This window comes from Rhodamnia argentea, chromosome 1 (assembly GCF_020921035.1).
Source record: "Rhodamnia argentea isolate NSW1041297 chromosome 1, ASM2092103v1, whole genome shotgun sequence".
In the NCBI taxonomy this organism is placed as follows: Eukaryota; Viridiplantae; Streptophyta; class Magnoliopsida; order Myrtales; family Myrtaceae; genus Rhodamnia; species Rhodamnia argentea.
The window spans coordinates 15345808-15371976 of record NC_063150.1 but is presented as its reverse complement, the minus strand read 5'-3'; the positions used below and the strand labels follow the sequence as shown (position 1 = coordinate 15371976).

The 26169-nt window shown below is 41.6% G+C and overlaps 3 protein-coding genes and 2 pseudogenes across 3 annotated transcripts; all 5 read right to left on the bottom strand.

The window, feature by feature from the left end:
- On the bottom strand, positions 1-26169 carry LOC115753294 (annotated as a pseudogene).
- On the bottom strand, positions 9982-11137 carry LOC115753293 (F-box/kelch-repeat protein At3g06240-like; the record flags this gene model as incomplete). The annotated part of the gene is made up of 1 exon (XM_030691842.2): positions 9982-11137. A coding segment is annotated over one exon (1074 nt), but the record flags the coding sequence as incomplete, so codon positions are not given.
- LOC125314584 lies at positions 11588-14813 on the bottom strand (annotated as a pseudogene).
- On the bottom strand, positions 18079-19204 carry LOC125314583 (F-box/kelch-repeat protein At3g23880-like). Its single transcript, XM_048277182.1, has one exon. It carries the CDS (start codon positions 19186-19188, stop codon positions 18079-18081), a length of 1110 nt encoding a protein of 369 aa, XP_048133139.1. The 5' UTR covers positions 19189-19204.
- LOC125314582 (F-box/kelch-repeat protein At3g06240-like) lies at positions 24359-26007 on the bottom strand. Its single transcript, XM_048277176.1, has 2 exons — positions 25645-26007; positions 24359-24409 (listed from the first exon to the last, which is right to left on the bottom strand). Exons 1-2 carry the CDS (start codon positions 26005-26007, stop codon positions 24359-24361), a joined length of 414 nt encoding a protein of 137 aa, XP_048133133.1.

Genomic DNA, 26169 nt, shown 5'->3' with positions numbered 1-26169 from the left:
TCAAGTATTGATCAAGACCTGTGGATGCTGAGAGCTTTTAGAATAACCAGTAATGTAAGTAGAAGCTGCATTTGTGTTTCTGCAACCATTCTGACAACAGCGAGCCCGGGATTTAAAATTATGTTTAGCATGAACAGGTGAAGAACCGCCAGTAGTGTAACCATAATTTGTGCAATTGGTAAATGTGACAAGTGAGAGTTCTATCTTTGTTTCTGTAATAAAGGTCAGGATAGCTATAACAATTGGAACTAAAAAGATGAGTTCAATTCAAGGAAGGAAGTAGTGATGAATTTATTATGTTTGTTTGCTCGAACCATCAATGTTAAAACCATGCTATATAATTAACTTGGCCATCTTAGCATTGCAATCTTCGTAAAGATGTGAAGCACAAGTTAATATTGTACATGCCTTTTGAGAAAGCTCTGAGACGCAACTCTCGAAGGCAGACTGCAGATCGGCATTCTTCTTATCTAAACCATCTCCAGGAGTTAATCCTTCAGATAAGTTCTGCAAGCACCTCTTTACTCGTTTAATTAAATCAGTACTTGTCGCTGTTATAGTAAGTGAAGTTTGCCGTTGAACATAACTGCTACCTGACGGGTCACATGAGCAATGTCTATCTGCAGTAAGGGTTTCCCAGCAACATTTTTATGATCCAAGTGCTAACCAAAATAGATAAAAGCATGTTAGAATTGCCTTCTGCAGAAGAACAGAAAGTGCTAGTAATTTACCATCTGTGACAGTATTCAGAAAAAGTACATCTTAAAGAGGAAAAATTATGAAATTCTCAACCTGTCTCTTCCAGAAGCACCTGCAAGTACGTCAATACAAAACGGTCAAGTCCTTTATCCAGGGACCAATGATCATCAGAAAAAAAATATATATATGAAAAAGGGGTTCGGGAACACGTTGCGTGGTCGCTGTCTCTTTTATCAAGCTGGCTATATTCTGTAAGCAAACCCTTGACCAGTAAGATGGGCTCTTGGAGGTGTCTTTGTATGGAAAGCGGAAAGGAATTATTGATTGCCTGGATAATACAAAAACCTATATTAGAACCAATAACAGAATAAAAAGGGTGGCCTGCGTCGTCTTATCCTTCCAGGGTTGGTCAAACGGATTGGTAAGGAATAACCTTGTTACTTATACCTTGGATTGACAAGCCCCGATCTGCTTTAAGCTCTTCTTGAAACCAATTTTGCTGAGGTAGAGATTCTGGCTTTTCCTCTGCATAATTCAATTTAATTTGTATATGTGCATAATCTGTTCCATAAAAAATACATCACCTTAAGGAAATTGTTTAATGCTAAATCGGGTCAGTCAGTCATCAGATTCGCTAAAAATGTCTGCCTTTCAAGATGAACATCAGATCTCCAAACATGCATGTAGCTTGAATTATTTGACTATGTATTCTAGTGTGCATCTTACAAAAGGATGACTCACCTTGTCAAAGTCCATAGAGATATGGGAATGTTCTCCCATGAACAACACCTAGGATGAGCTAAGAGAAAAGCGAACTTTTGGAAATTGAGAATGTCTGCCTTAGCCTATCTGCAGCGATCCATAACATGAAGAACAATTCAATTGGTGTGCTATGATAATTAATGGCTTCAATTGGGAGCAGCACCATGAACGGGCACATCATGTAATAGCTCCAGCAATTAAGTTAGTCCCATTTCGTGCAAGAATCAGTGGCAGCTCATTCTCCATGCATCTTGGAGCTCTAAAAATCTATAAAGGATGTTCAGCCATTGCCCTTTATGGGAGGTGATGGGTTTTTGACTTTCTGTAATAGATTTAGGATTGATAAATTTGTACATAGTTGATTATGGATTTATACTTCTCAGAGTTAATTTTCATTGCTAATTTGTTCTATGCTGTGGATTGTTGATTTTGAAATTTCTCTCACAAGTATTAAGCTGTTGATTGCCCTAAGGTAATTTTTAAGATTTTTTTTTGTCCCTATTATGCTGAATGCTTAGTGTAAGTTTGCAAGAGAGGAAGACCGGTATTCTATGGGAAAATGATTCGAATTATTCGACTCAGGCATAATGTACAGTTCTCAATTTGAAATTCTTGCTTGTCTTGGACAGTTTGATGATTGTGGACTTTTTCAATGGATTGATCCTGGTCCCTGTTGCATGAAGGGAAGTGATTTGCTAGTCGATGAGAAGGAAGTCTAGGAAAATAGAATTGCAAGGAAGGAAAGTCAATTCAAAGCATCTGAGGAAAAAATTCATGACTCTCCAAATGCAGCTAGAAGCGCGCATGATTGGACACAACTAAAGCGACAGAACAACAAGTTACCGATGGGAGTATTGAAGCTGGAAGCAAAGGAGAAAGATCTATTTAAGAGCCGTAATTCACTTGATAGAACTTATGTGTGTATGGCCGCTGTTCAAGTGCGATGGGAAAACATAGCATCGCTTGCTTTAGATTGACAACTATGTTTGTTTGGAGATGGTGATGCCATTTGTTCTTCTAAGTTAAGATCGCTTGGTGGTGGTGCAACTAAAATGATCACCACCTTTTTAAATCCAGCATGGTTCAGTCATACAAAGAACAACACATCCAAGTTAGCAAAGTCAAATGCAACACATCCTACTCCAGCACAGTTCGATCCAGGTGCGATTCAGAGCGGAGAATGATTTGCAGATTGTTGGGTTGCATTACCTCTACTTACTTAATGGATTATGCCACTACTAGACTTCTGATTATTACCAAAAAGAGAGCATGTTATCCTGGAAGGTCCAAGTGCAGTGAGAGGATCATAAAACAACTGCCAGTTCAGTTTTGGGAAAACGAAGACAATGAATATGGAGAGATATATAGGTATAATTATGAGTTCCCAATGGATTCTGGCATAAAAAGTCTTAGCCTTGTCGAATCTGTGAATGAGTAAAGCCACTGAGCATTAGTCTGGCCATGGCCATACCAAGAGGAAAATGAACTCATGTCGATCATTCGAAGAAATCATTTGCGGCATTGAGGACACTGCGATCACTGCAGTCAATGGTCCAATTACAGTTCCATGGTACGAGCTCCAAATTGTCAGGTCTTGCAACGGCTTTTTCTGTTGCTTGGATGGCAAGGATCGAACTATTACACAGACCAGAAAATCCCAAACCCTAAAGCTAAAGCTAAAGGTAATTATCGTATTAATATAAGCGGCTTCTACATTTGTTGGACTTGACTAGAATTGCTCATCTGACAATTAAAGTCCTTGAGTGGTCATTTCAGTCACTTTAGAAGCGATTTTGACGGATGCATATTTGATATTTCTGCTGTGAAGGGTTATTCCTGGAAGAGGGTTGCGGGAAATGGTAATTTGGAACTCCCTTCCTCCAAAGGGATACGTTGGAATGAGTTCTTTCATTGGGGTTTTGCAAGAGGCTCGTCTATTTCCATACAGCTGAGGAGAGATAGTTCGAGGCAATTCCTCCCCTCACCTTTGTAGGGCTTGGACTCATCAGAGATTGGCTACTTGGCTAAAGCAGTACAATCCAGTCGGACAAAACATGAAGCATGAATATGAAAGAATGTGGAGTAAGGCCATCGGTATAGGTTTCCAGTGTATGTTGAGACACTCGGTGAAATTATGTGTTGAAACAGTCCAAGGAAAAAGATGAGATTTGCTGATTCTGATGTTCTCTTACTTCAATTAGCATGTTTTATCACGATAATCTTGTTTTTTTTTTTTTTTTTGCAACACATGAATGAATGAAAGTATTTTCTGATATTAATAATGTGGTTACGCTTTCTTTTAGCTTGAGTTTACTGCATTTTGGACCCTGCACTTAGTATGGGATAACTGCAGTACGTTAATGATTAAGGCCATACTTGAAGTTTCGCAGTTCAGAGTTAAGAATTAATTAGCAATCATTGAGTCACAAATCAATTCAGGAGGGTAATGTACCTAGACTGTAGATTGGACTCCTTATGCCTAACAAACAGCAATTTTCATGAATCAAACCGGAAAGTGAAATTACGGTATCAGAAGTTGAAAAGAAAACAGCTGTTGATGAATTCTAACGGCCAGTGATAACTGGACTAGACAAAAAATAGAAATGTAGTCTAATTCAAGCCTGGACTGTGCTTAGACAGACGATCTTATGAGTCACTCTATGCGGGTAGAGAGTGAAAAACTTTTACGTGTATATGTTCGAGGGCCTCCTGAGAGTTTGAACTATTTTAATCCATTCAAGGATGTGTGATGAATAAGAGATGTCCAGTAATTTGTTTTTAACCTACTGCAGCAACCATAACTTGTGCCAACTTTTGAAACTGGGAAAGTCTGCCTTTAGCCTATCTTGAGTGATTCACAACAAGTGGAACCAGTAAACTGCCGTCCAAGTGATATCTTCTTTCTTTCATCTGAAAGGAGGTTGTAAGCGACGCGCGTGATGGGTCCGAGGTAGAGGAAACAATGTGAAAGCATAAGTGCAGCAGCAATGGGGAAAGATAGTATCTGCTAAGTGATCGCAATAGTGCCATTGCAGGTTTAAATTGACCAAATCTGCCAATGATGCGCATGATAGGACGCAGCGAAGCTATGACACAATTGGCATATTTGGGAAGCTGATTGCTTGTCGCCTCTAATGGCGTGGTTTCCCAAAGAGATCGGAGTAGCAGAGCGCAGTTTGAGCGCACACGTTTTCAAAAGCAGAGAGTTGCTTGCCTCCCGTTTGTTAGTTACTGGTTCTCGCTCTCCATGGAAGCCCGCATTGAGCTGAAGTATTCAACTTTCAAGTGAAATAGAAAGAATGACCGATCTTCAACATGTAATGACTGGATTCTGCTTCTGTCCTCAGTTAAGGTTTTTGTGAAAACCTTCTTTTACAGTTCTGTTGTTAGAACTATGTCTTTGTCATGTTCATGATTATAGTGGAATGTTCATTAAATAACATTACTCAGCGAATGATTCGTAAAATATACGCAAATCAGATCAGACGACATTAGCTATTCAAGTCAGTGCTTTAGGAAATCAGAGATAATTGAATTGCCATTCGTCGAGCCCGCACATCTGGAGAGGACATAGTACTGATTGCACAATGGTGAGGCTACTGATGAATGACCAGATCTCATTACAGACTCTGGATAATGTTTCTCGTTCTTCTTCCAATTTCACATTATCATTCGAAAGCTCAAAATGGCCGGATCTCCCCGAAAAAAGAAACCCAAACTAAAAAATGGTGAAGACCAAATCCAAACAACTCTCAAGAGGCTCTAGATTCTTGATGGCTCACAGCCAAGATAAGGAGAAACAAGAGTTTCCACATAGATAATAGAGTTAATATGGCCGCCCTTCTTGATTGGATAGTCCTTGTAAGTATTATCCTCCGGAGTGAACAGAATCATCTCGTGCCTAGGGAGCTGGAAAACATTATCCTCCGGATTGAACAGAATCATCTCGTGCCCAGAGAGCTGGAAAACGATTTTCCCACTCCTTGTGTATGCGACCGGGATTTTTTCCCAGTAATCGTAGGCAGGTATTCCTTCAGTCGAGATATTGAACAATTTTGTCCAGGGCCCTCCTTTCCCGTATTCACTCGTTGTCCACGCCTGGAAGCCGTCGCTATAGGCCCCGTTGAACACGAGCAGATTGGCCCCATGAATCCCAAGCTCCCAGAAACGTATATCCTCATTGACTTTGGGGACCGAAAGCACATGCTCGAATTTCTCTTCCGACAAATCGAACGATGTAATCACAATCTGGGGCATTTCTTTGCTCATGTCGTCGACGCACCAGTGCAAGGCCCCATTCCAATAAACTCCCCATGTTCCTGTTTCGACGAGGGAGAGGTGTCTTCCAAGTCGGGCGTGTGTCCTCCAAAAACCGGACTTGAGGGAGAATATTACCACCTCCCATTCTCCAGAATCCTCCGGCCAATTTTTGGGAAACTTGCGTTGTACTATTTTGTAGTCATCAGATGGAGAGTCATATCCTAATCCCTGGATTAACTTATCTATTCGAAAAAGATCGGAACCGGGCAAATTCCTAGACTCCTTAGTGGTCGGATTATAGAGGACAAATCAGCCGTGGACAGACAAACATACCAAGCCATGGCAAGACCCCACGAGTTCCGGATCACAGCTAGAAACGTCCACGCCCATTCTCGGCTGATGATACTTCACCACCGCGCGGTCACTCTCGCCACCCATGCCGCCATCGAGCGCTTCATAGTTTACGGTCTCAGGGGGTGGTCTTGAAGATTCTCTGACTAGAAATTATATCCCCTGCCTCTAGCCTTTGCAGATGTGACTTGGCGAAGCCCGGGTCAGATATTAGAGGCTGCCACCGTTTAGCGACGCATTTGAATCGCATCAAGGACTTGGCAGGTAGCCTCAAGAGTATCTCGATGACGACATCCTCGCTGAAATTATAGGCTACTGCGGAGGTGGAGGTGCGGAATTGGCCAGATAGTCTCTTCATTGGGCAGGAGATTTCGAGTGAAAGATCTGTTTCTTTGCTTTTCAAATGTTTGCGCTAAGTGAAGAAGCTTACTCAGCACAGGACGATTGAAATTTCGAGATTTCGAGCCCCAAATCTCGCTCAACGCGATCGAGGTCGATTGAATTGGCGATGGCCAGGTTGCGGACCGAGCAGTGAGCGGATGGGGGAGGTTGAAGACAGAGAGGCTGAGGGGGGCTCGTCGGCACGGCGGTCACGCGTCGCGTGCAGCAGCGAGGGAGATGGCGAGTTCGATGGGGGCGGGGCGGGGCGGGGCGGAGGCAAGGTGGAGGAGAGGGTTGCAGAACAAATAGAAGAGTAATAACGTACGTTGGCACTCCTATCCCTTAAAACTACCGCCGAGGCCAAGGCACCGTACTCTACTCCTTTTGCCCATAATGTCCTTCGCAGAATAAGCGTCCCATCTCGGCATAGAAGGGCAATAACGTAAATTGACACTTCCCTCGCCCTTGGGACTGATATACAGCATTTGTACCCCCACCACTTTGTATGGACAACTGGGGTGCATGCATGAAAGCGGCTGTGCTCGACGTTTTTACAGTACAAGAGAAAATTAGCAAGGATTGGGTCGCAAATCAATTCAGGAGTTATGGTACGTAGACTGGAGTCTGGATTTCTCATAGCCAAATATACAGCAATCGTAGTGAATCAAAAGAAAATAGCTGTTGCAGAAATCCTAATGACGAGGGATAGCAGTATAAGACGATGCGAATGCTAATACCATCCCGAGTTCATGGCTTTTATCTCTACTCGGCTGGCCCGAGCAAGGATCGCTATGATGCTGTACCTTTTGTACATGGCAGCTAGATGTAAAGGCGTGTTCCCATCTTCATCCGCTTTGTTCACTAGGCCAACAAGCTCCGGGAACACCAAAATGAACCGAACGGCCTTCTCTTGCCCTCCGAAAACAGCGGAATGGAGAGCAGTTCTTCCCTTGTTGACTAGCAAGTCGCAAGTGTCGGGACTAGCTTTTAGGACCTCTTCCATGACGGAAGTGCAGCCTCTAAATGCTGCAATATGGAGGGCCAATTCCCCGTCCTTGCCTGGGATGTGAGCTGCTGAACTGTCATGCTTAAGAACAATTGAACTGCATTGACATTGCCGAAGTGAGCAGCGTAATGAAGAGCAGCCACAGAGCTTCTTCATAGTACCTGATCAAACGACAATAGCTTGTAAACTTCTGTAGCCGCTTTTTCAAGTTTCTCTTGTTAAATCTTGTTTTAGACTACTGAACCTTCTAGATCTAACTAGAATTTTAAGCATACACGCTCCTCCGCAGCTGGGAACATTGCAGACGAGTTAGGGAGTAACCAGGGGAAAGACTCTTTTCCATTGCCAAGATCTAGACTCTGCATCTCTCCCCGTAACCTTCACTTAAATTAAGACATTACCGAGTCAATTAGCTGAGCCTCCATTCATAGTTAATCAGGCGACCACGTACCGTTATTGCAGCCAATGCGAATCTCAAGCACATGGAAAGGCCAGACAGCGAAGTTGCAACCTTGAATACTTCAAAAAATGACTGCAGTCCTTTCTTCACCTAAACAAACATCTGTACTAATCTTGCAGATATAGCAAGAATTCTAGACAAACAAGCATGTCTGTAGCTTGCATTGCTCGTATATAAACATAATAATCAAGCTAGGACCGGTACACAAGGCCAGTTTACCCACCAAGTATTCCCAGGGACGGTCTAACCAATTTTGTTGACTGGTTTTACCATAACTACCATTACTAAAAACACTAACAAGAGGCCAGCTTCTCTGCTAGTTACGCTAATTGACATAAACTTTCGATACTTGCATGCCTGCGCTGTGAAATCTTCTTTCAGCCGAGAATTAGTCAAGTCCAGGCATTCAAAGGGACAGCCTTGCTTTCTGCTGTGGGTGTATAAACTTTGCATCCTACCATTAACTGCACTTCAAAAATCCCAGGACAAATCCATCTCATCAGAGACTCAAGGAACCGATTTTACAAATCTTGCCATCATTTAACTGTAAAGCAAATTTCACCCACCGAGTATTCCCACTAATCAAAGAACTTTCTCGTCCAAGTGATTCATAAGCACGCTGTGCAATGTATGCTCAAGTGAAAATTTTCACTGCCTTCCTTTTACACTACTACCCTGATCAGAAAATCACAAGCGACAATTTTGACTTCATCCAATTGGCAAAAGGATTGAAAAGTACCCTCCAGCGAGCAAAGTTCTTCCAAAGCCAGTGAATATGCTCAGAAAAGCCAACAGCAACCACTATAAAGGACTGAAAGCTTGTAACAAGGTCGGTGTACGAGACGTGAATTACCATTGAGCTGATAATGCAGAGCAGTGTGCAGAGTAGTCATCCCATTGGTTCCCCCGGGGAAGCAACTTCCTTAGTGGCTCAGTATCAGCTCCGCATTCTCTCCGTGCCAGTTCGCCATGGCGATGTAAAAGGGCAATTCGTCGGCCCAATTCATGCAGTCCAACTGCAGTACAGGCATGAAAACGGCTGCGCTCGATGTTTTTACAGTACAGAGTTAAAATATAATTAGCAAGGATTGAGGTCCCAAATCAGTTCAGGAGATAAGGTAAGTAGGCTGGAGTCTGGATTTCTCATAGCTAAACATACCGCAATTTGAGTGAGTCAAATCGGGAAAGTGAAACTATATGGTGTCAGAAGTTGAAAAGAAAACAGATGTTGATGGAATCCTAATGGCCAGTAACCGCAGTACAAGACAGAAATTAGGGATGTAGTATAACTTGAGCCTGAACGGTGCTTACACAGACGATCTTACTATGTGGGTAGAGAGTGAAAAACTCGTCTGTATATGTTTTGAGGGCCTTCTGAGAGTATGAACTATTTTAATCAATTCAAGAATATGTGATGTCCGATAATCTGGTTTTGGTTCCTTTGTATTGTATGTGGTGATTAGTTGGTGTTGCTGCTGTGCCTGAGGTTTTCCTTTTGCATTTTGCTTTTACTTATTTTGCAGCAACCATAACTCGAAAGTGACGCGCATGGCGGGTCAAAGGTAGAGGAGATAATGTGAAAGCATAAGTGCAGCAGCAATGGGGAAGACATTGTGTCTGCAGGGAATTAAGTGACTAAACTTTGAAGGGAAAGAGGTCAAAAAATTAGGGATTCTCCAACACAATGGATTCTGCTTGTGCTCCTCAGTCAATAAGCAGATCTAGCTGAGTCCTCTCATAGGTGCTGAACCCAAACCTTGTAATTTTTGTCGAACTTATGGTTAAGGCTTTGCGGAAAACTACTTTCGGAGTTCACTTGTCAGAAGTGTGTCTCGCTCCACTGCAACCGAATCACTAAATAAGATTACGACGAGCTTGGTTTAACACAAGCTATTACAGTCAAATGTCCACTGCTTAACAAGACCTAGTGAATGGTTGGTGAAAATTACACAGAAATCAGATCAGACGACAATAGCTAGTGAAGTCATTATTCTAGCAAAGCAGAAATGATTGAACGGCCATTCATCGAGCTATTAATGAACGACCAGTTCTGTTGACAGCTCAAGATGGCCAGTTCTCCCCAAAAAACTAAACTCGAACGAAAACGGTAAAACCAAATCCAATATAACATCTCTTAAAAGGCACTAGATTCTTAATGGCTCACAGCCAAGAGAGGGAGAAATAAGAGTTTCCACATAGATAGCAGATTCGACATTGTTGTCACTCTGAATGGGATAATTCTTGTAAGTATTATCCTCTGGATTGAACAGAATCATCTGGTACACATCGATCTGGAAAACAATTTTTCCGCTCCTTGTGTAGGCGACGGGGATCAGCCAAAGTTCCCCGCCAGGTATGCCTTCAGTCGAGACACTAAACAATTTTGTCCATGATCCTCCTATCCCATACTCATTCATTATCCATGCTTCAAAGCGGGCATCAAAGGTGCCGTGGTAGATGAACAGATTGGCCCCATGGATGCCAAGTCCCTCGAAAACTATGTCCCCATCGACTTCAGGCACAGAAAGCACCTGGTGGAATTTCTCTTCTGATAAATCAAATGACATAATCACAGCCTCTCTCTTGTTTCTACTCTCGTCGACAACACACCAGTGGAAGGACCCATTCCAATAAACTCCTCGGTTGTAAACGGCGAGGTGGCTTTCTTGATGGATTTGTATCCTTCTCCAACAACTGGACTTGAACGAAAGTATCGCCACTTGACATTCTATAGAACCGTCACCCTGAACTATTTTATAGTCATCAGATGCAGAGTCGTACCCGAATCCATGGAAGAAGTCATCTCCTAGAACAAGATCGGAACTAGAAAAATTCCTAGACTCCTCAGTGGTCGGGTTATATAGGAGAAATCCGCGGCGGACAGCTAGACAGACCAAGCCATCGCAAGACCCCACGAGATCAGGCTCCCAGCTAGGATCGTCCATTCTTGGCTCACGATGCTTTACCCCTGCGCTACCTTCATCGCCACCAATGCCACCATCAAGCAGTTCGTAGTCTATGGTCTCAAGGGGGCTGCTCTTGACGATTCTCTGGCTAGGAGTTATATCCCCTGCCTTTAGCCTTTGCAAATGCAACTTGGCAAAGCCGCGGTCAGAAATTAGACACCGCCACCGCTTATTGACACATTTGAATCGCATCAAAGACTTGATCGGTAGCCTCAAGAGTATCTCAACGACGATATCCTCGGTGAAACTTTTGGCCAAGATTCAGCTTGTTTCAGCAGATAGACTCTTCATTGCGCAGGTCTTGAGTGAAAGATCTCTATGTTTGCTTTTCGATCTTCTGCTGAGCAAAGGCTTATATAACAAGTCAAGTATAGTACCAAGTCAAGAAGCTTGCTCAAGACGAGGATTGACCAAGTCTTTGGCCACGCGGGGAGGAAAATGGAAACAGGAGATGGTAGCGGTAGGTGGAAACAGCACCCTATCCTTGTTCAACAAGCTTTTCAAAAGGTCAAAAATCAGTTTTTCTACACTTCCCGAAATCGAACGGAGTCTATATTTTATAGCAAGTGCGTTCTTTCGTGGTTGGAACAGCAGTTCATTCACATAAGGTGGGATGCTGAATATGTAAAGGTGAGGCCCATTGGGCGTGATTACAACAGCAATTTACACGATTTGCATCACCTTAGCAAAGATAATTACAAACTAGATTATTTCGTCCTGAAAGAGCAAGTTCCGTAGATACTTCCTCAATGGGCATAATCCTAGATCCGGCTTCCCTAATGGATCCATGAACCACCGAAGAAAGGATGTCACAATAAAGCAGCCGGGCTTAAGGTACGGTGTCAATCCGAGGCCGATGCACTTGGCCAGCACTATGTACATTGCCGATGCAAATGCTAATACCATCCCAAGTATCACGATGAAGGTGAACACCATGGCAGCCTCTATAAACCGGGCTCGCTTGTAGTAGCCCCTGCCAGAAGTCCTGAATTGGAGATACACGGTGGCGACCGAGCAGCAAAATGCCATAGTATCGAAACTCACAAATGCCTTGAAAGCTAGGTTCGAGGTGAGACTGGCCATCCCCTTGTCCGGTCCGTCGTTGTGGTAGCCGCCAGGCATTGTGAAGGCTGCTGCAAAAGTGACTGTGGCTATGAGCATCACCACAAGGAGGTCGATCTCCAGCATGTTGCCCTTTTTGTGAGAAGAGGTCTCTTTGTGGCCGAAGTTCTTGGTCTGGACTATTTCATCGAGTCCTCGATTAAGCATCTTGTTGACGTTCATGTTGACCCAGGCTTGCATGTCTTGTACGCCGTAGGTCTCTTTCAACATGAAATAAACCTTTGCAGCTGCAAAACCACTCTACATACAAGGAACAGTAATGACGATCGAATTTCTGTCGCTATGTAGTTAGCATAGACATCCTTAATACAAATTCAAATCATTACATGCTGGTGGTCGATCAGCTGCAGAAATCCTCAACTAACATACGAGAAGCTGGTGTGGTCTATATAAGCTAATCCTAGACTGAAACAGGACTCCTTTGCCTCATGGCCTAGCTTCTTGTTAAGTGACAACAGGAGAGAGATACCGAATGGAAGATAACATACTTCTTGATATTTCCTATAAATGCGGAGGGCTGTCAAGTCTTTCTTGTTCATGGCTTTTATGTCTACTTGGCTGTCCCGAGCAAGGATCGCTATGATGCTGTACTTTTTGTATGTGGCAGCCAGATGTAAAGGCGTGCTCCCATCTTCGTCCACTTCTTTCACTAGGCCCACAAGCTCTGGGACCCCAAAATGAACCGAACAGCCTTCTCTTGCCCTCCTAAAACAGCGGCATGGAGAGCAGTGCTTCCCTTGTCATCTAGCAATTCGCAAGTGCAGGGATGAACTTTTAGGACCTCTTCCATGGCAGAAGTGCAGCCTCTAAATGCCGCAATATGGAGGGCCAATTCCCCGCCCTTGCGTGGGATGTAAGCGGCTGAACTGTCATACTTTAAGACCAATTGAACTGCATTGACATTGCCGAAGTGAGCAGCATAATGGAGAGGAGTCCAGCCGAGGGCATCTCCTTCTCATATCATGTCCGATCATTTCAGTACAATCTTCTTCATAGTGCTTGATAAAATGACAAAAGCTTAAAAACTTCTGTAGCCACTTAGTTGAGCTTTTCTTGTTAAATCTTGTTTTAAACTATTCAACCTGCTAGATCTAACTAGAATTTTAAGCAAACAGGCTCTTCCACAGTTTGGGACATCTTTTGCAGCAGACAAGTTGGGAAGGAACTGGGGGACAGACTCTTTTCCATTGCCAAGATCTAGACTCTGCATCTCTCCACTAACCTTCACTAAAATTAAGACACGAGTCAATTAGCTAAGCCTCCATTTAGAGTTAATTAGCTGACAACGTACAGTTATTGCAGCCAACGCAAATCTGAAGCAAATGGAAAGGCCAGACAGCGAAGTTGCAACCTTCCAAAATGACTGGAGTCTTTTCTCCTACTAAACAAACATCTGGACCATTCTTGTAGATATGGCAAGAATTCTATACAAGCAAGCATGTCTGCAGCTTGCGTTGCTAGTATATAAACATGACGATAGTGCTAGGTCAGCTTCTCTGCTAGTTATGCTAATCAAGTCAAGGATTTCAAGGGACAGACTTGCTTCCTGTTCTATGTATATAAACTTCGCATCCTACATGAACGTGCTTAAGAAATCCTAAGACGAATTGTAGAATACATCTCATCATCAATTAACTGTCAAACACATTTCACCTGTCGGTCACCACTAATTTAAGAACTTACTCGTCCAAGTCATTCATACCACATTATGCAATGTATGCTCAAGTGAAGATTTTCACTGGCTTGTTTTTACACAACTACCCTGATCAGACAATCACAACCTACAACTTTGAATTTATCAAATTAGCAATAGGATTGACAAGTCCCTTGAGCCAGCACAGTTCTTCCAAAGCAAGTGAAGAAAAGACGCACAGAATACAAAATAGCGAGATCAATAGAAAAACTAAAAGCTTGTAACTGGCTGAGTTGTAAGACATGAAGTACCATTGAGCTGACAATACAGAGCAGCGTGCAGAGCAGTCATCCCATTGGTGCCTCCGTGATCTCACTGCGCCCCGTCGCAGTGGCGATATAAAAGGGCGATTTGCCAGCGCAATTTGCACAGTCCAAGAGCCCAGTGTCTGTCTCCACGAGCGACTTCACCGCCAAGCAATGCCTCCTCATGCCCAAATGCAACACCTTGTCGCCCTCCGAATTGACCATCCTGAGCAATTTCTGGAGACCCCCGTCATGCCCAACCTGGCGTGGTCAACGATGAAGTCAAACATATCAGAGCAACCCACTCTGGCTGCGACCTGAAGCAGGGTCTCTTGCTTCGAGTACTTGTAAGAGAGGATTAAGACGGTTGGAGGATTGCAATGTCGTATGACAAAATGTTGATGGCTTGAAAGGTTCTCAAACTAATTAGTCCTGTCACCCGAGGAATGAGCCAAGTCTATGTGGACCAGGACAAAAGTCAGGAACGAAAATTCATTTCTACGTTGGTACTTATTGCTGTCAAAGACAAAATGAGGCGCGACAAAACAAGGATATAATCCAGGTTAAAATATTTCGTGCAAAGAGTGGGAAAAGGGTGGATAAGATTTATCATATGCCGGTATAAAAACTAATTTTTGAAAAGACATAGCTACTCCTTCTCCTTCTTCTCCGTAGCTCTCTTGTTAACTCGCCATCAAATCTAGCATTGGCGTCACTCCATCATAGGTAATAAAGACCCTGTCAGCAGCGCTACACGCACGTTTTATGGATGGATCTTTTTTTTTTCAACTTACATAGACTTCTTTTTCCTTGCAGAGTTTGTCGGATGATCGTCTCTAGCAGTATCTCGGTGCTCCGGCCAACTCATCTGTCGCAAGTAACAGCAATTAAACAGATGCCACCAGTTCTTTCTAATTGTTTGTATGATTTTGAGGTCTTGAGAATTCTCGCTTCTCGACTTTTATTTCTCGATGAGCTTGTTTTCTAACAAACCGCAAAGGGGGGGGGGGTGCGCAAGAGTAGGTTCTTGATAATTTGGACTGCTCCTAGAAACAAAATTTTTACAGCAAGTCATGCATTGAATTGCTAAGAACCAAAGGACCAAAGGTGGCGTGGTCTCATTTGTTTTGGTTTTGTGTGAACGTACCAAAGGATTCTTTTTCCTCCGGACATTTCGTATGTGCTAGGATGTCTGTAAAAGAGATAGAATGAGGTCTTGGAATTACTCTGTTGATGTTGTCTGCTTTTTATGTGGTGTTGCTGCTGAATTGAAGGATCATATCTTCATTGAATGTTCATTTTCGAGGAACATTCTTCAACCCTGAAACGCTCATGCCGTTTGGATCCTTTGCTTTTTCGAGGATCACATGGATTTTCATTCTTTACTGGGCTGTAACAGCCATTGGTGCTTATGTGCCACTTGGGGCAATCTTGTCTGTCGTTATTGCGCTCATGAGAACTTGTAAGCAGGCTTAGTCCACCTCTTCTGTGAATGTGGAGGAAAAAAAGTACTAATCAGAAAAATTAATAGGATAATTGATTACAAACTTGAGTTTATTTGACAAGGATTTTAACCGGTAAACTTTCTCACTAACACGAAAATAACCGGTAAACTTTCTCACTAACACGAAAATAATCATGTTGGATAAATAAATTGTTTGAAAATAATGTCAAAATTTTGTATGTTCTCTGATGAGGAGACATGCCAGTTATTCATTTTCTTTTTCAATTAGCTCCAGTATTTTATTATTATTATTATTATTATTATTATTATTATTATTATTATTATTTTGGTAAAAAAGAAAGCATAGTGTTGATAATTTTCCTATTATGTCGCCCGCTAATTAGTTATTGGCTAATGTCTCTGTTTTTTTTTTTCCCTCATTAGAGATTTATCATGATAATAGCTAGGGGTGTCAATGGGCCTGGTCTCGGCCCGGCCCGAGCCGGCCCGAAACCGAAAAGGGTTCGGGCCGGGTCGGGTCGGTTACTTTTTTTTTTAAAATCAAAATCACTTGACATATGCGTCGAATAAAAGAATACAAAAAATAAAAATGAAAATAAATTAAATTAAAAAGAAAACATGGGTGACAAAAAAAAAAAAAAAAAATCGGAGCCAAGCTGGACCGACCCGGCACGATCCTAACAAGACCAAGCCGGCCCAAAAGGCCCGAAAATTAGGGTGAATTTTCAGGCCGGGTTGGGCCAACACAGGCTTTTTTGACACTCCTAATAACAGGGAACAAGTTTTTAGCATACTGATATTGGAGGAGATGAAGCTACAGATTTTGCCGTTGTATGATGTATATGATTTTGGGATATGCTACCACCGAAAGACACAACCATAAGCATATAATAAAGGATCGCACATTTGTAGAAGCCAAGCTTGTTTAGATCATCCTGGCCGCCTCAAGGATAGTCCTCACATTGAGTCAAAGATGAAGAACTTGGAGAGGACGTATAATATGAATAATGACATGAAAGTTGAAAGTGGTATTGGGCAGCATAACAAAAAGCATAGCGTTGATACTCATTCAAAAGATAGTTTGAAAGATAGTTTGAACAAATGTTGAAAGTTTTTCTAACTTCTTATCATTTATGTATGAGTGTTTTGTTTTCGAACGAAAAATATAATTTCTTTGTAGAGAGAACCGCATGTATCTTCTTTGAGAAGGAAGTTCTCCTCTCGATATGCTCAACTAGCAATCATAATTAGAAATGGCCCGTGCCTAGGAATCCTCAAAGACCTTTCAAAGGATCATGCAACTTTAAACCATCAACAAGGTGAGACTTATGATGAGAGACAACTAATGGTGCAAGTCAGAACTTACGCCACCATCATCATCATCAACACAAGATTATTCCGAGCCTTCAAGAAGAAAAAGAGCTACGGGCTGAGGGATTAGTTGAGATCGTAGGCACTTTTGGTTTTTTTTCTAAAAGCTAGTGAGAGGATGGAAATTGCTAATCACATTGAACATGCTAAAGATTTGGACAATGATAGGAGAAAAATCAAAGATGAGTTTCTTTAAAGTTGAAACTATGCAGAAAAATTATGAGGGATCATGAGAATGTTCATCTCGCTTCTAAAATTTGAAAGGGATGGACAGGATGGAAATTGTGGAGATGGTTCTCCAAGAGATAGAGATGAGAATGACTCGTCATTTTAGGCTATGATATAGAGGCTTGCATATATTTGCTTCGAACAACTTGCCTATAAACATCTCTGGATTTCACAAAACAACAGTGTTCAATGTTATTCAATGCCACAAAACTACAAAAGGACTACACAAGAGACCTAATATTTGTATAGACACAATTAACCTAACTAAAATTCCATCATAGAAGTTACAAGGAGACAAAACATAGACAAAAGTCGTTCTAAGCAAGATTAGAATGATAACTCATTCTCATCTCCCACCACTAAGAGAAGCATTTTCGTAAATTTCTTCCTATCATCTAGTTCAAATCCAAAAGGGAGCTGAATGATCTTAAGATTCTTCACAGGTTTTCAACATAATGTTATTCTATCCACAATTCTCAGAGACGTTTAAAGAAACTCATCATTGTTTATTTTATCATCATTGTCCAAACTTTTCGCATGTCCTATGCAACTAACAATCATTTAAATCATCTCACTAGCTTTTTCAAGAAAAGAGCCAAAAGTGCCTAGAATATAAACTAATCTATCAGCGCATTTATCACTTGCTTTAGCCCTTTTTTCCCTTCTTGAAGGCCTGAATGATTGTGTCTAGAAGAAGAAGGTGGTGGTGGCAAGTTTGGACTTGCACAAATAGTTGCCTTAACATGATGATTCTTACCTTGTTGATGGTCTAAAGCCGCATGAGCTTCTAAAGGGTCTTCATTGAGATTCCGTTTGGCGTGTTCGTTTCATTATATGATTGGTAGTCGATCATATCGAGGGAAGGGCTTTCCTCTAAAAGAAGCAATTCTCTCTACAAAGAGACTATATTTACTGTTGGATAAAGAAACAAGTAATAAAGAAGAAAATGAGCAGTGACGCACACCTTGCAATATTTTTGCCAACTATCCTTCGAGTGACTGTCAACACTGTGGTTTTCGTAATCCCACCCATTACCACTTTGATCTTTCAAGTTATAAAGCTTGTAACTTCATTGCTCATGGCCAATATAGGGGGAAACAAGAGTTTCCATATAAATAGCGGACTCAACATTATGATGCTCTTCAATGGGGTAATTCTTGTAAGTACCATCCTTCGGATTGAACAAAATCATCTCTGACACATCGATCTGGAAAACAATTTTTCCGCTCCGAGTGTAGGCTATTGGGATTACATAAAAATTATGGTCTGGAAAACCATCGATTGGGATGCTGAACAATCTTGTCCAAGATTCCTTTTTCCCGTATTCGTTCATGACCCAAGCCTCGAAACTTATAGAAGTGACATCACAAATGAGTAGGCATCCCTCGTGAATCACCACACCTTCAAAAAGTACACCTTCGACTTTGGGGATTGGAATTGCCTCTTCAAATGTTTCCGTCGCTAAACCAAATGGAATGATCGCTCGCTCTGTCCTATATCCGCTTCCACGATCCACGATCCAATGAACAGCCCCGTTCAGATAAATTCCAACTCTATCCAACAGGGGAACATCTTTGCTTGGAACCCTTCTCCAGGAACCATATCGGAGCGAAAATATCTCCAATACACATTCCACAGAGCCATCATCTGCTGCAAAGAAAGCTCCATGTACTAGTTTGTAGTCATCAGTTGTGGAGATGTAACCGAACCCATGGAAGCACTCGTACGTTGCAACTACATTAGAAGCTGGCAACTTCCTGGACTCCCTGGTGGTTGGGTTATACACAAGAAATCCATTGTAGACAGCCAAACTCACCAAGCCGTGGCACGACCCCGCGAGCCCCCAGGGTTCGTCCCTTCCCAAGTCATGAGACTCTACCACCACATGATCATTGACCTCATCGTTGTCAAGCGCTTCATAGTCTATGATTTGAAGCGGGTTGCTTTTGATGATTTTCTGGCTAGGGGCTACGGTCTCCAAGCTGAGCATTTGTAGGTGCAATTTTGCAAAGCACTGGTCAGAAATCAGTGATAGCCATCGCTTGCTTACGCACTTGAATCGCATCAAGGACTTGGCTGGTAGCCTTGACAGTATGTCGATGATAATATCCTCTGTAATGTTTTCTGCCACGGCGGAGCTTTGACTTGTTTCAGCAAACTGTTTCTTCATCGAGCTCATTCAACTAAGAGATCTGTTTCTTCGCTGTTTAATCGGTCTTTTCCTGAGCAGGCTTAAACAAGGAACTCTTCTAGTCAGCTCCCCAGAATAAAAAAATATGGTTTAGGACTCGATCAACAAGCGTGCTCACCACAAAGCAGACAGGATCAACAGACAAATTCCAAGACATCCTATCATACACGGAAAGACAGGAGACAGAATAACGATTTGGTATGTTCAATGGAAACCAAAACTGATCAGACCAATCCACCTTTCCTTATTGATTCTTAGCACACTCGTCGCACTACCTACTGAGTAAATCTTGTCTATAGCAACACTCCATGCTACGCACACTCCACCTTGAGGTTTGTCCCAGAAAGGGGCATTAAGAAACAAAAGACCGAGCAGAGATTCTAAGACCTTAAAATCGCACGAAAAATTAGCAATTGTTCGCCGCGACGGAAGGGCTCGCCGGAGCAGAGGAGACGACGATCTCACAATATCTGTTATGAAAAAGAAGCCCGGAAAGACGGCTACGACGACGACAACAACAACAACAAAATAAAAAAAAACATCAGTGAAACGTACGTGCTGGTGACAGGTCCTGTCGGTCGTTACCTATGACAGAGTGATGCCAAAGCTCGTTGCCTCGCCGCTGGATCTAATTGTAACCGTTACAGAGTGCTATGGAGAAGGAGAAGGCGGAGGAGGAGGAGGTAGGGTTTTTTCAAAAAGGAGCTTTTATATCGGGAGTCCCACGCTCCACACGAGATCTCTTAATCCGGACAGCAACCAAACACCCATAAAAAAGCAATGCGGCCTCTGGTCGACAACAAGGGGTGCATAAAATCCATTCAGAAATGGAATTTCTGTTTCAAACCTATGAACAGAAATCCGTTTATTAACGCAATTCTATTTTTCTATTTCTGAAATAAAAAGTTGTTTCAGAAATATATTTGAAGAAGAAATGAGAAAATTTTCTACTTTTCAAATACCCGCCACCGCCAACCACCACCCGGTTGCCGGTCGCTGCCGGTCGCCCCCGCCGCCGACCGCCGTCGGTCTCCACAGCCACCTCCCGCTGTCACCAGGCTGACACATTTTTTAGAAGTAGAAATTTTATGTCGTTGTCAAACACTTTTTTTTTTCTCAGAAACTCATCCAGAAACAGAAATAGAAAAAATTATTTCTAGCCGTAAATCTATTTCAGAAACAGAATGGTTATCATTCACCCCTAATTCTGTTTATAAGAACGATTTTTAAGCAGAAATAATTTTTCTAATTCTATTATCGAAAACAAAGAATTATATTTCTTTTTCTTCTAATTTCTATTTTAAATATGTTTCAAATAATCGGATTTTCTTTTTTTTTTTCCTTATTTCTGTTGCAAATATGTTCCATGGCCATTGATCTGTTCTTGAATAGAAAAATTAACCGAAGTTACAAATAGATTTATGTTCTTTTTTTGCTCCCGAGAGCAAAAAATTAGGAATTAAAGAAATAGAAGCGTTCCCAAATGGACGCTTATATCCTATCTTTTGTCCTAATCCCCTAACACAACCTCAGAAGAAATTTGCTATGGAGACACCGACATTATTGTTTATGGTGTCACCCATGTTTGGCATAAATTCTATCTCGGGGACCAAAATCAAAGTCTAGGTTCACCCGACTTGAGATTTTCGATAGAACGAGAGCACTAGTTTTACAGTTAACAGTTTGATTTGTTAAGGTCTATGTCATCAGATCATTGTACTTTTCCTATTACGAATGGAATCGCTCCATGTAAAGATTGTTTTAAAAGAGATGGAGGATGGCTTAACGAAGTATTGTTCTGCCTGTCATTTTCGCCAGTCAGATACCAAAACAATGTGCTGGACTTATAAGACAGATTGATGAGATCTCAACTGGTTGAGCATATGTGTACCCTTTTCTTTTCTTCTTCTTCTTCTTCTTGATTGCATTCCCTTGAGAATGTTGTGTTAATGCTAGCAAATAGATTGGAAAATCTCATTTTGAGTAACGGCATAGATTGGAACTCGAAATTGGGAAAAGGTTATTGGTTGGTTCTCTCATTTTCGTGGAATACATATGACGCGTGTACGTAAGATCACCAATTTTAAGGTTAGAAGCCACATTGTGCTCCTCTTCTTGAATCATATGTTAACTACTCGATCAATTACTTCATCAGAATGCTTTAGATGTTGTTGCATATCCTATCATAATCTTGGGTTGGGCGGGATTAGAGACAGTAGAATCAAATTCAAATATGACTTGCGAACCAGAAAGATACATGACTATAAGAACTCTTCGGGGCATTATGTTTACTAAACATAATGCGCTAAGCCGGCAAACGTAATGCTTGTACCTTTATTTGCCCATGGCCAACATAGGGCGAAACAAGAGTTTCCATATAGATAGCGGACTCAACATTATGATCCTTGTCAATGGGGTAATTATTGTAAGTACCATCCTCCGGATTGAACAAAATCGTCTCCGACACATCAATCTGGAAAACAAATTTTCCACTCCGGGTGTAGGCTGCCGGGATAGTATAAAGTTGACAAGTAAGTAAACCGTCGATCGGGACGCTAAACGATCTTGTCCAAGATGCCCTTTTCCCACATTCGTTCATGATCCAAGCCTCGAAACTAGTTCTGAAAGTGACATAAAAAATGAATAGGCGTCCCCCGTGAACAGTCCCGTTTAGATAAACTGCGACTCCATCCATCTTGGGAACACCTTTGCTAGGAACCCTTCTCCAGGAACCGGATCGGAGCGACAGCATCTACGATGCACACTCCTTAGAGCCATCATTTGCTTTAAGGAAAGCTCCATGTACTATTTTATAGTCATCGGTTGCACGGTTGTAACCGAACACACGAAAAAACTCGTGTTACGCAACTAAATCAAAAGCTGGCGGCTTCCTGGACTCCCTGGTGGTTGGTTTATACACGAGAAATCCATCACCGATAGCCAAACTCACCAAGCCATGGCACGACCCTGCGAGCCGTTCATCCCTTCCCAAGTCATGATACTCTACCACCGCATGATCATTGACCTCATCGTTGTCGAGTGCTTCATAGCCTATGGTTTGGAGCTGGTTGCTTTGGATAATTTTTTGGCTCGGGGCTATGTTCTCCAAGATGAGCCTTTGCGGGTGTGTCGCGACCTAAAAATTCTAAAAATTTATAGGCTAATGGATTATCGGGTTAATTATTTAACTAACCTAACTCGGACTCTCCCAAGTCCATACCAAATCGTAACTTGAGGTTCAATTGATTAACATGCAATGTATTTTAATTTTGGAGCCTCCACTAATCATTTATGCTAGGTTGATTAGAAACCTAAATAAAATAGCGAGATAACTATTTTATTCCTACGAACCAGAGATTAATAGTTCGGGAACTTGATTACGCCAGATTACTCTAACGCCCTTTTCGGTACCATTTTATTTCATGAAAAATCATTTGAGAAGGCAACATTAATTGATTTTAACCTAAGTCACTAACAAAGGTGATCATGCGGGTGCGCAATCAATTAATGAGCATCCGAAAATCAATATAATCAAGGGAGCATGTGCCACACAAGATAGTTCTTTTAGTTTTGATTTTTTTTTTTATGAATGCATGAAAAACTATACTATATGCAATGCAATGTTATGAATTAAATGCAAGACTAAACAAGATGACATGCAAATTAAATTAATATGCAAGTGAGACCGTGGTTTAATTAAATTAACTATGTGACATGTAAATTAATTAAAACCTAGACATGCAATTCTAATATGCAATATAAGCTAAAATGCAACCTAATATGACATGGCAAAGATGACATGGCATGGATGACATGGCATGTATGACGTGGCAAGGATGATGTGGCATGGATGACGTGGCAAGGATGATGTGGCATGGATGACGTGGCAAGGATGAATGATTTTTTTTATATTTTCGGATGAATTAATTTCCTAAAATAGAACTATGCCAAAACAATATTTATCTTGCATATTTTAGAGTTCAAATTGACCTAAACCCTAATATATTAAGATAGATTATTTTAGGCATAAAATTCCATTTAAACATGCAATTTCTATTCTAGTATGCAATCTAACCTAAATAAAAAAAAATTAGATATGCAATATCTACATGATGTTATTTTTTAAAAGATGCAATTTTCAGATATGCAAAGTGAATGAATGCAATTTTTTTAGAATTTTTGAGATCACATCATGCGACGGGTATATTCTAAAAAAATATGACAATCAAACAATTTAAATCAAATGAGGAAAGTGAATATGCCAATCAATGTCAAACAAGAAACTCGATATATCAATCAAGTTTTGGAATATTTCGCGAATATTTGAGTCAATCTTTAATTCGTAATCCTACGATTAACGATTGAACCCAAATCCTTGCCTAATCAAGTATTACATCAATAATCCTAAAGATGGACATTCTCGATCATATGACAAGTTGCGGATTAGGAAAGGAAATTTTCCTAATCAACCTGTATTTTGAAAAGATATCCACTTTGATGTGATATGATAGATATATTCAAATATTCAAGCTAAGCAAGATAATATTTTCGGATATAAGAAAATATACCTTCTGAATATAGCTTTCCTAATTTAAATTTGCGTAACTTGACGGTCATGATCGCACTCCACAGACCGAAACGGTGAGGCTTACATGTAAAGATCACGAACAACTTGTGGGTTGATGACCGGTTCGGGTGGTTCTTGACCGAGAATTGCTTGCGGTGGAGACTCAGTGATCATGGACGCACAAGAGCAATTGGACTCAGGCTCGCAGCAACAACGTTAGGATCAACAACGTCTCAATAGGGTGCTAATCATGATTGGACACTCCCAATTTGTATGAAGTGCACGCATGATCCCTTTGGGAGGTAAAGGGAGGCTAAGAGATGGACGCCAATTGTCAATTGCAATTGTATTCATGTGAAGAGAGAAAAAAATAATAATAATCTAACATTAAGGGATAGTGGGGGTCAGATCAGGACGATCATGGTGGACTTCCCTTTTGTCCTTCTACACGTATTTTCTTCCTTTCTCAGTCCTTTGCTTCTTGTTTTTGACTTTCTTTTTGCATGGGAAACCCAAATCGAAATTCTGTTCTTTTTATTTCTTTGACCACCGCTTGGACTCCGATCTTCAATTCCAAATAGGTTGATCTAATCAACTGCGGAAAACTCTTGGCAAGGACATATTCGGTGTAGAGTTCGATTCCTGCAACACAACAAGAAAGAGCAAACGACCAAGTACGAATCCACATAAAAGCACAAGGAGAATAGGTATGCCGGGGCTGATCCGTGAATACTAAAAGTGTCTGACAAGGTCGTCCCGAGTTGATGCGAAAGCAAAGGCACGGCAGGTTTGATTGGGAAGTGCTCATTCCACGATGCAGAGACCACGTCAAGGACGATCGTTCATCGGGGCAGTCGCTTGAGTTGGTCGTCACTTGGTGGCTGGCAACCTACAGATAGAGAGAACCCAGATATCAAGAAATTGAAACGTAAGAAGCTTGACCTCATTGTGAGTTCGCTGGAAGTTGCTTGGAGACCACCGAAGTTTGACGTTGAAGTTTGCAAGGCCGCTCGATACATGAGTGGAAGCTCGAAGGGGTAGCCTTGGTGCTTCCTTCATGTGCACTACTCTTCTTCGGCCATGTATCAGAATTCGTGTGGCCCTCTATGCTCTGGCCATCTGTGACAAATTAGTTGGCCTCTCAAACTTCTGCCGTATATTCAATGAAAGTGTCCTCCGAATGTAAACCCTACGTGTGTATTTATAATGGTGAGCTAGGATTTACGTGTAATTTTCATTATTTGCAAAATTGTCCCTCAACTTGTGATAATTGCAATTTTATCCGGAGACAAAATATTCATCCATGAAGCCTTTTTTTTTTCAATTAATGGACATTTCTAATTAAAAGGATTTTCCCAAATTAAACAGTAAATGGGCTGATTTAAGCTCAAAATTATGCCAATAGCCTTGTTAATTTTCGGCACACATTCCTTCTTGATTGTCGAAAAATCCAAACTAAGCCTAGTCCAGTCCTCTGTCAAATTGAGCTCAATTGCTTTGCCTCTGGCCCGAATGCAATGATATGCATGACTGACAAAAAGTAAATATGCAGTGCATGAGAAATTAATTTTTTGTGAGAACTATGATAATTCTCATTTTATACTTAAATGAATGATTTACTAAAAATCAAAATTTAGGTGTCAACAGCTGCCCCTCTTTGAGTGAAGGCTCGTAGAGGTTTCGCTCAAAGATAAAATTGAAACCTAAATTTTGCAAATGCAAGTGATAGTAATTTTTGGTGGGATTGAGTTCCATTTTTTACGTGAAATAAATGATGCATGAATTGCGAGACTGTAAATATCGGAACTAGAAAAATTCCTAGACTCCACAGTGGTCGGGTTATATAGGAGAAATCCGCGGCGGACAGCTAGACAGACCAAGCCATCGCATGACCCCACGAGATCAGGCTCCCAGCTAGGATCGTCCATTCTTGGCTCACGATGCTTTACCCCTGCGCTACCTTCATCGCCACCAATGCCACCATCAAGTAGTTCGTAGTCTATGGTCTCAAGGGGGCTGCTCTTGACGATTCTCTGGCTAGGAGTTATATCCCCTGCGTTTAGCCTTTGCAAATGCAACTTGGCAAAGCCCCGGTCAGAAATTAGACACCGCCACCGCTTATTGACGCATTTGAATCGCATCAAAGACTTGATCGGTAGCCTCGAGAGTATCTCGACGACGATATCCTCAGTGAAACTTTCGGCCAAGGTTCGGCTTGTTTCAGCAGATAGACTCTTCATCGCGCAGGTCTCGAGTGAAAGATCTCTATGTTTGCTTTTCGATCTTCTGCTGAGCAAAGGCTTATATAACAAGTCAAGTATAGTACCAAGTCAAGAAGCTTGCTCAAGACGAGGATTGACCAAGTCTTTGGCCACGCGGGGAGGAAAATGGAAACAGGAGAT

Coding starts and splice junctions, on each gene's coding strand:
- LOC125314583 (XM_048277182.1), bottom strand. CDS start 19,188: ATGAGCTCGATGAAGAAACAGTTTGCTGAAACAAGTCAAAGCTCCGCC.
- LOC125314582 (XM_048277176.1), bottom strand. CDS start 26,007: ATGAAGAGTCTATCTGCTGAAACAAGCCGAACCTTGGCCGAAAGTTTC. Junction 24,410..25,644: donor TGGGGTCATGCGATGGCTTG/GTCTGTCTAGCT, acceptor GTTGTGTTGCAG/GAATCGAACTCTACACCGAA.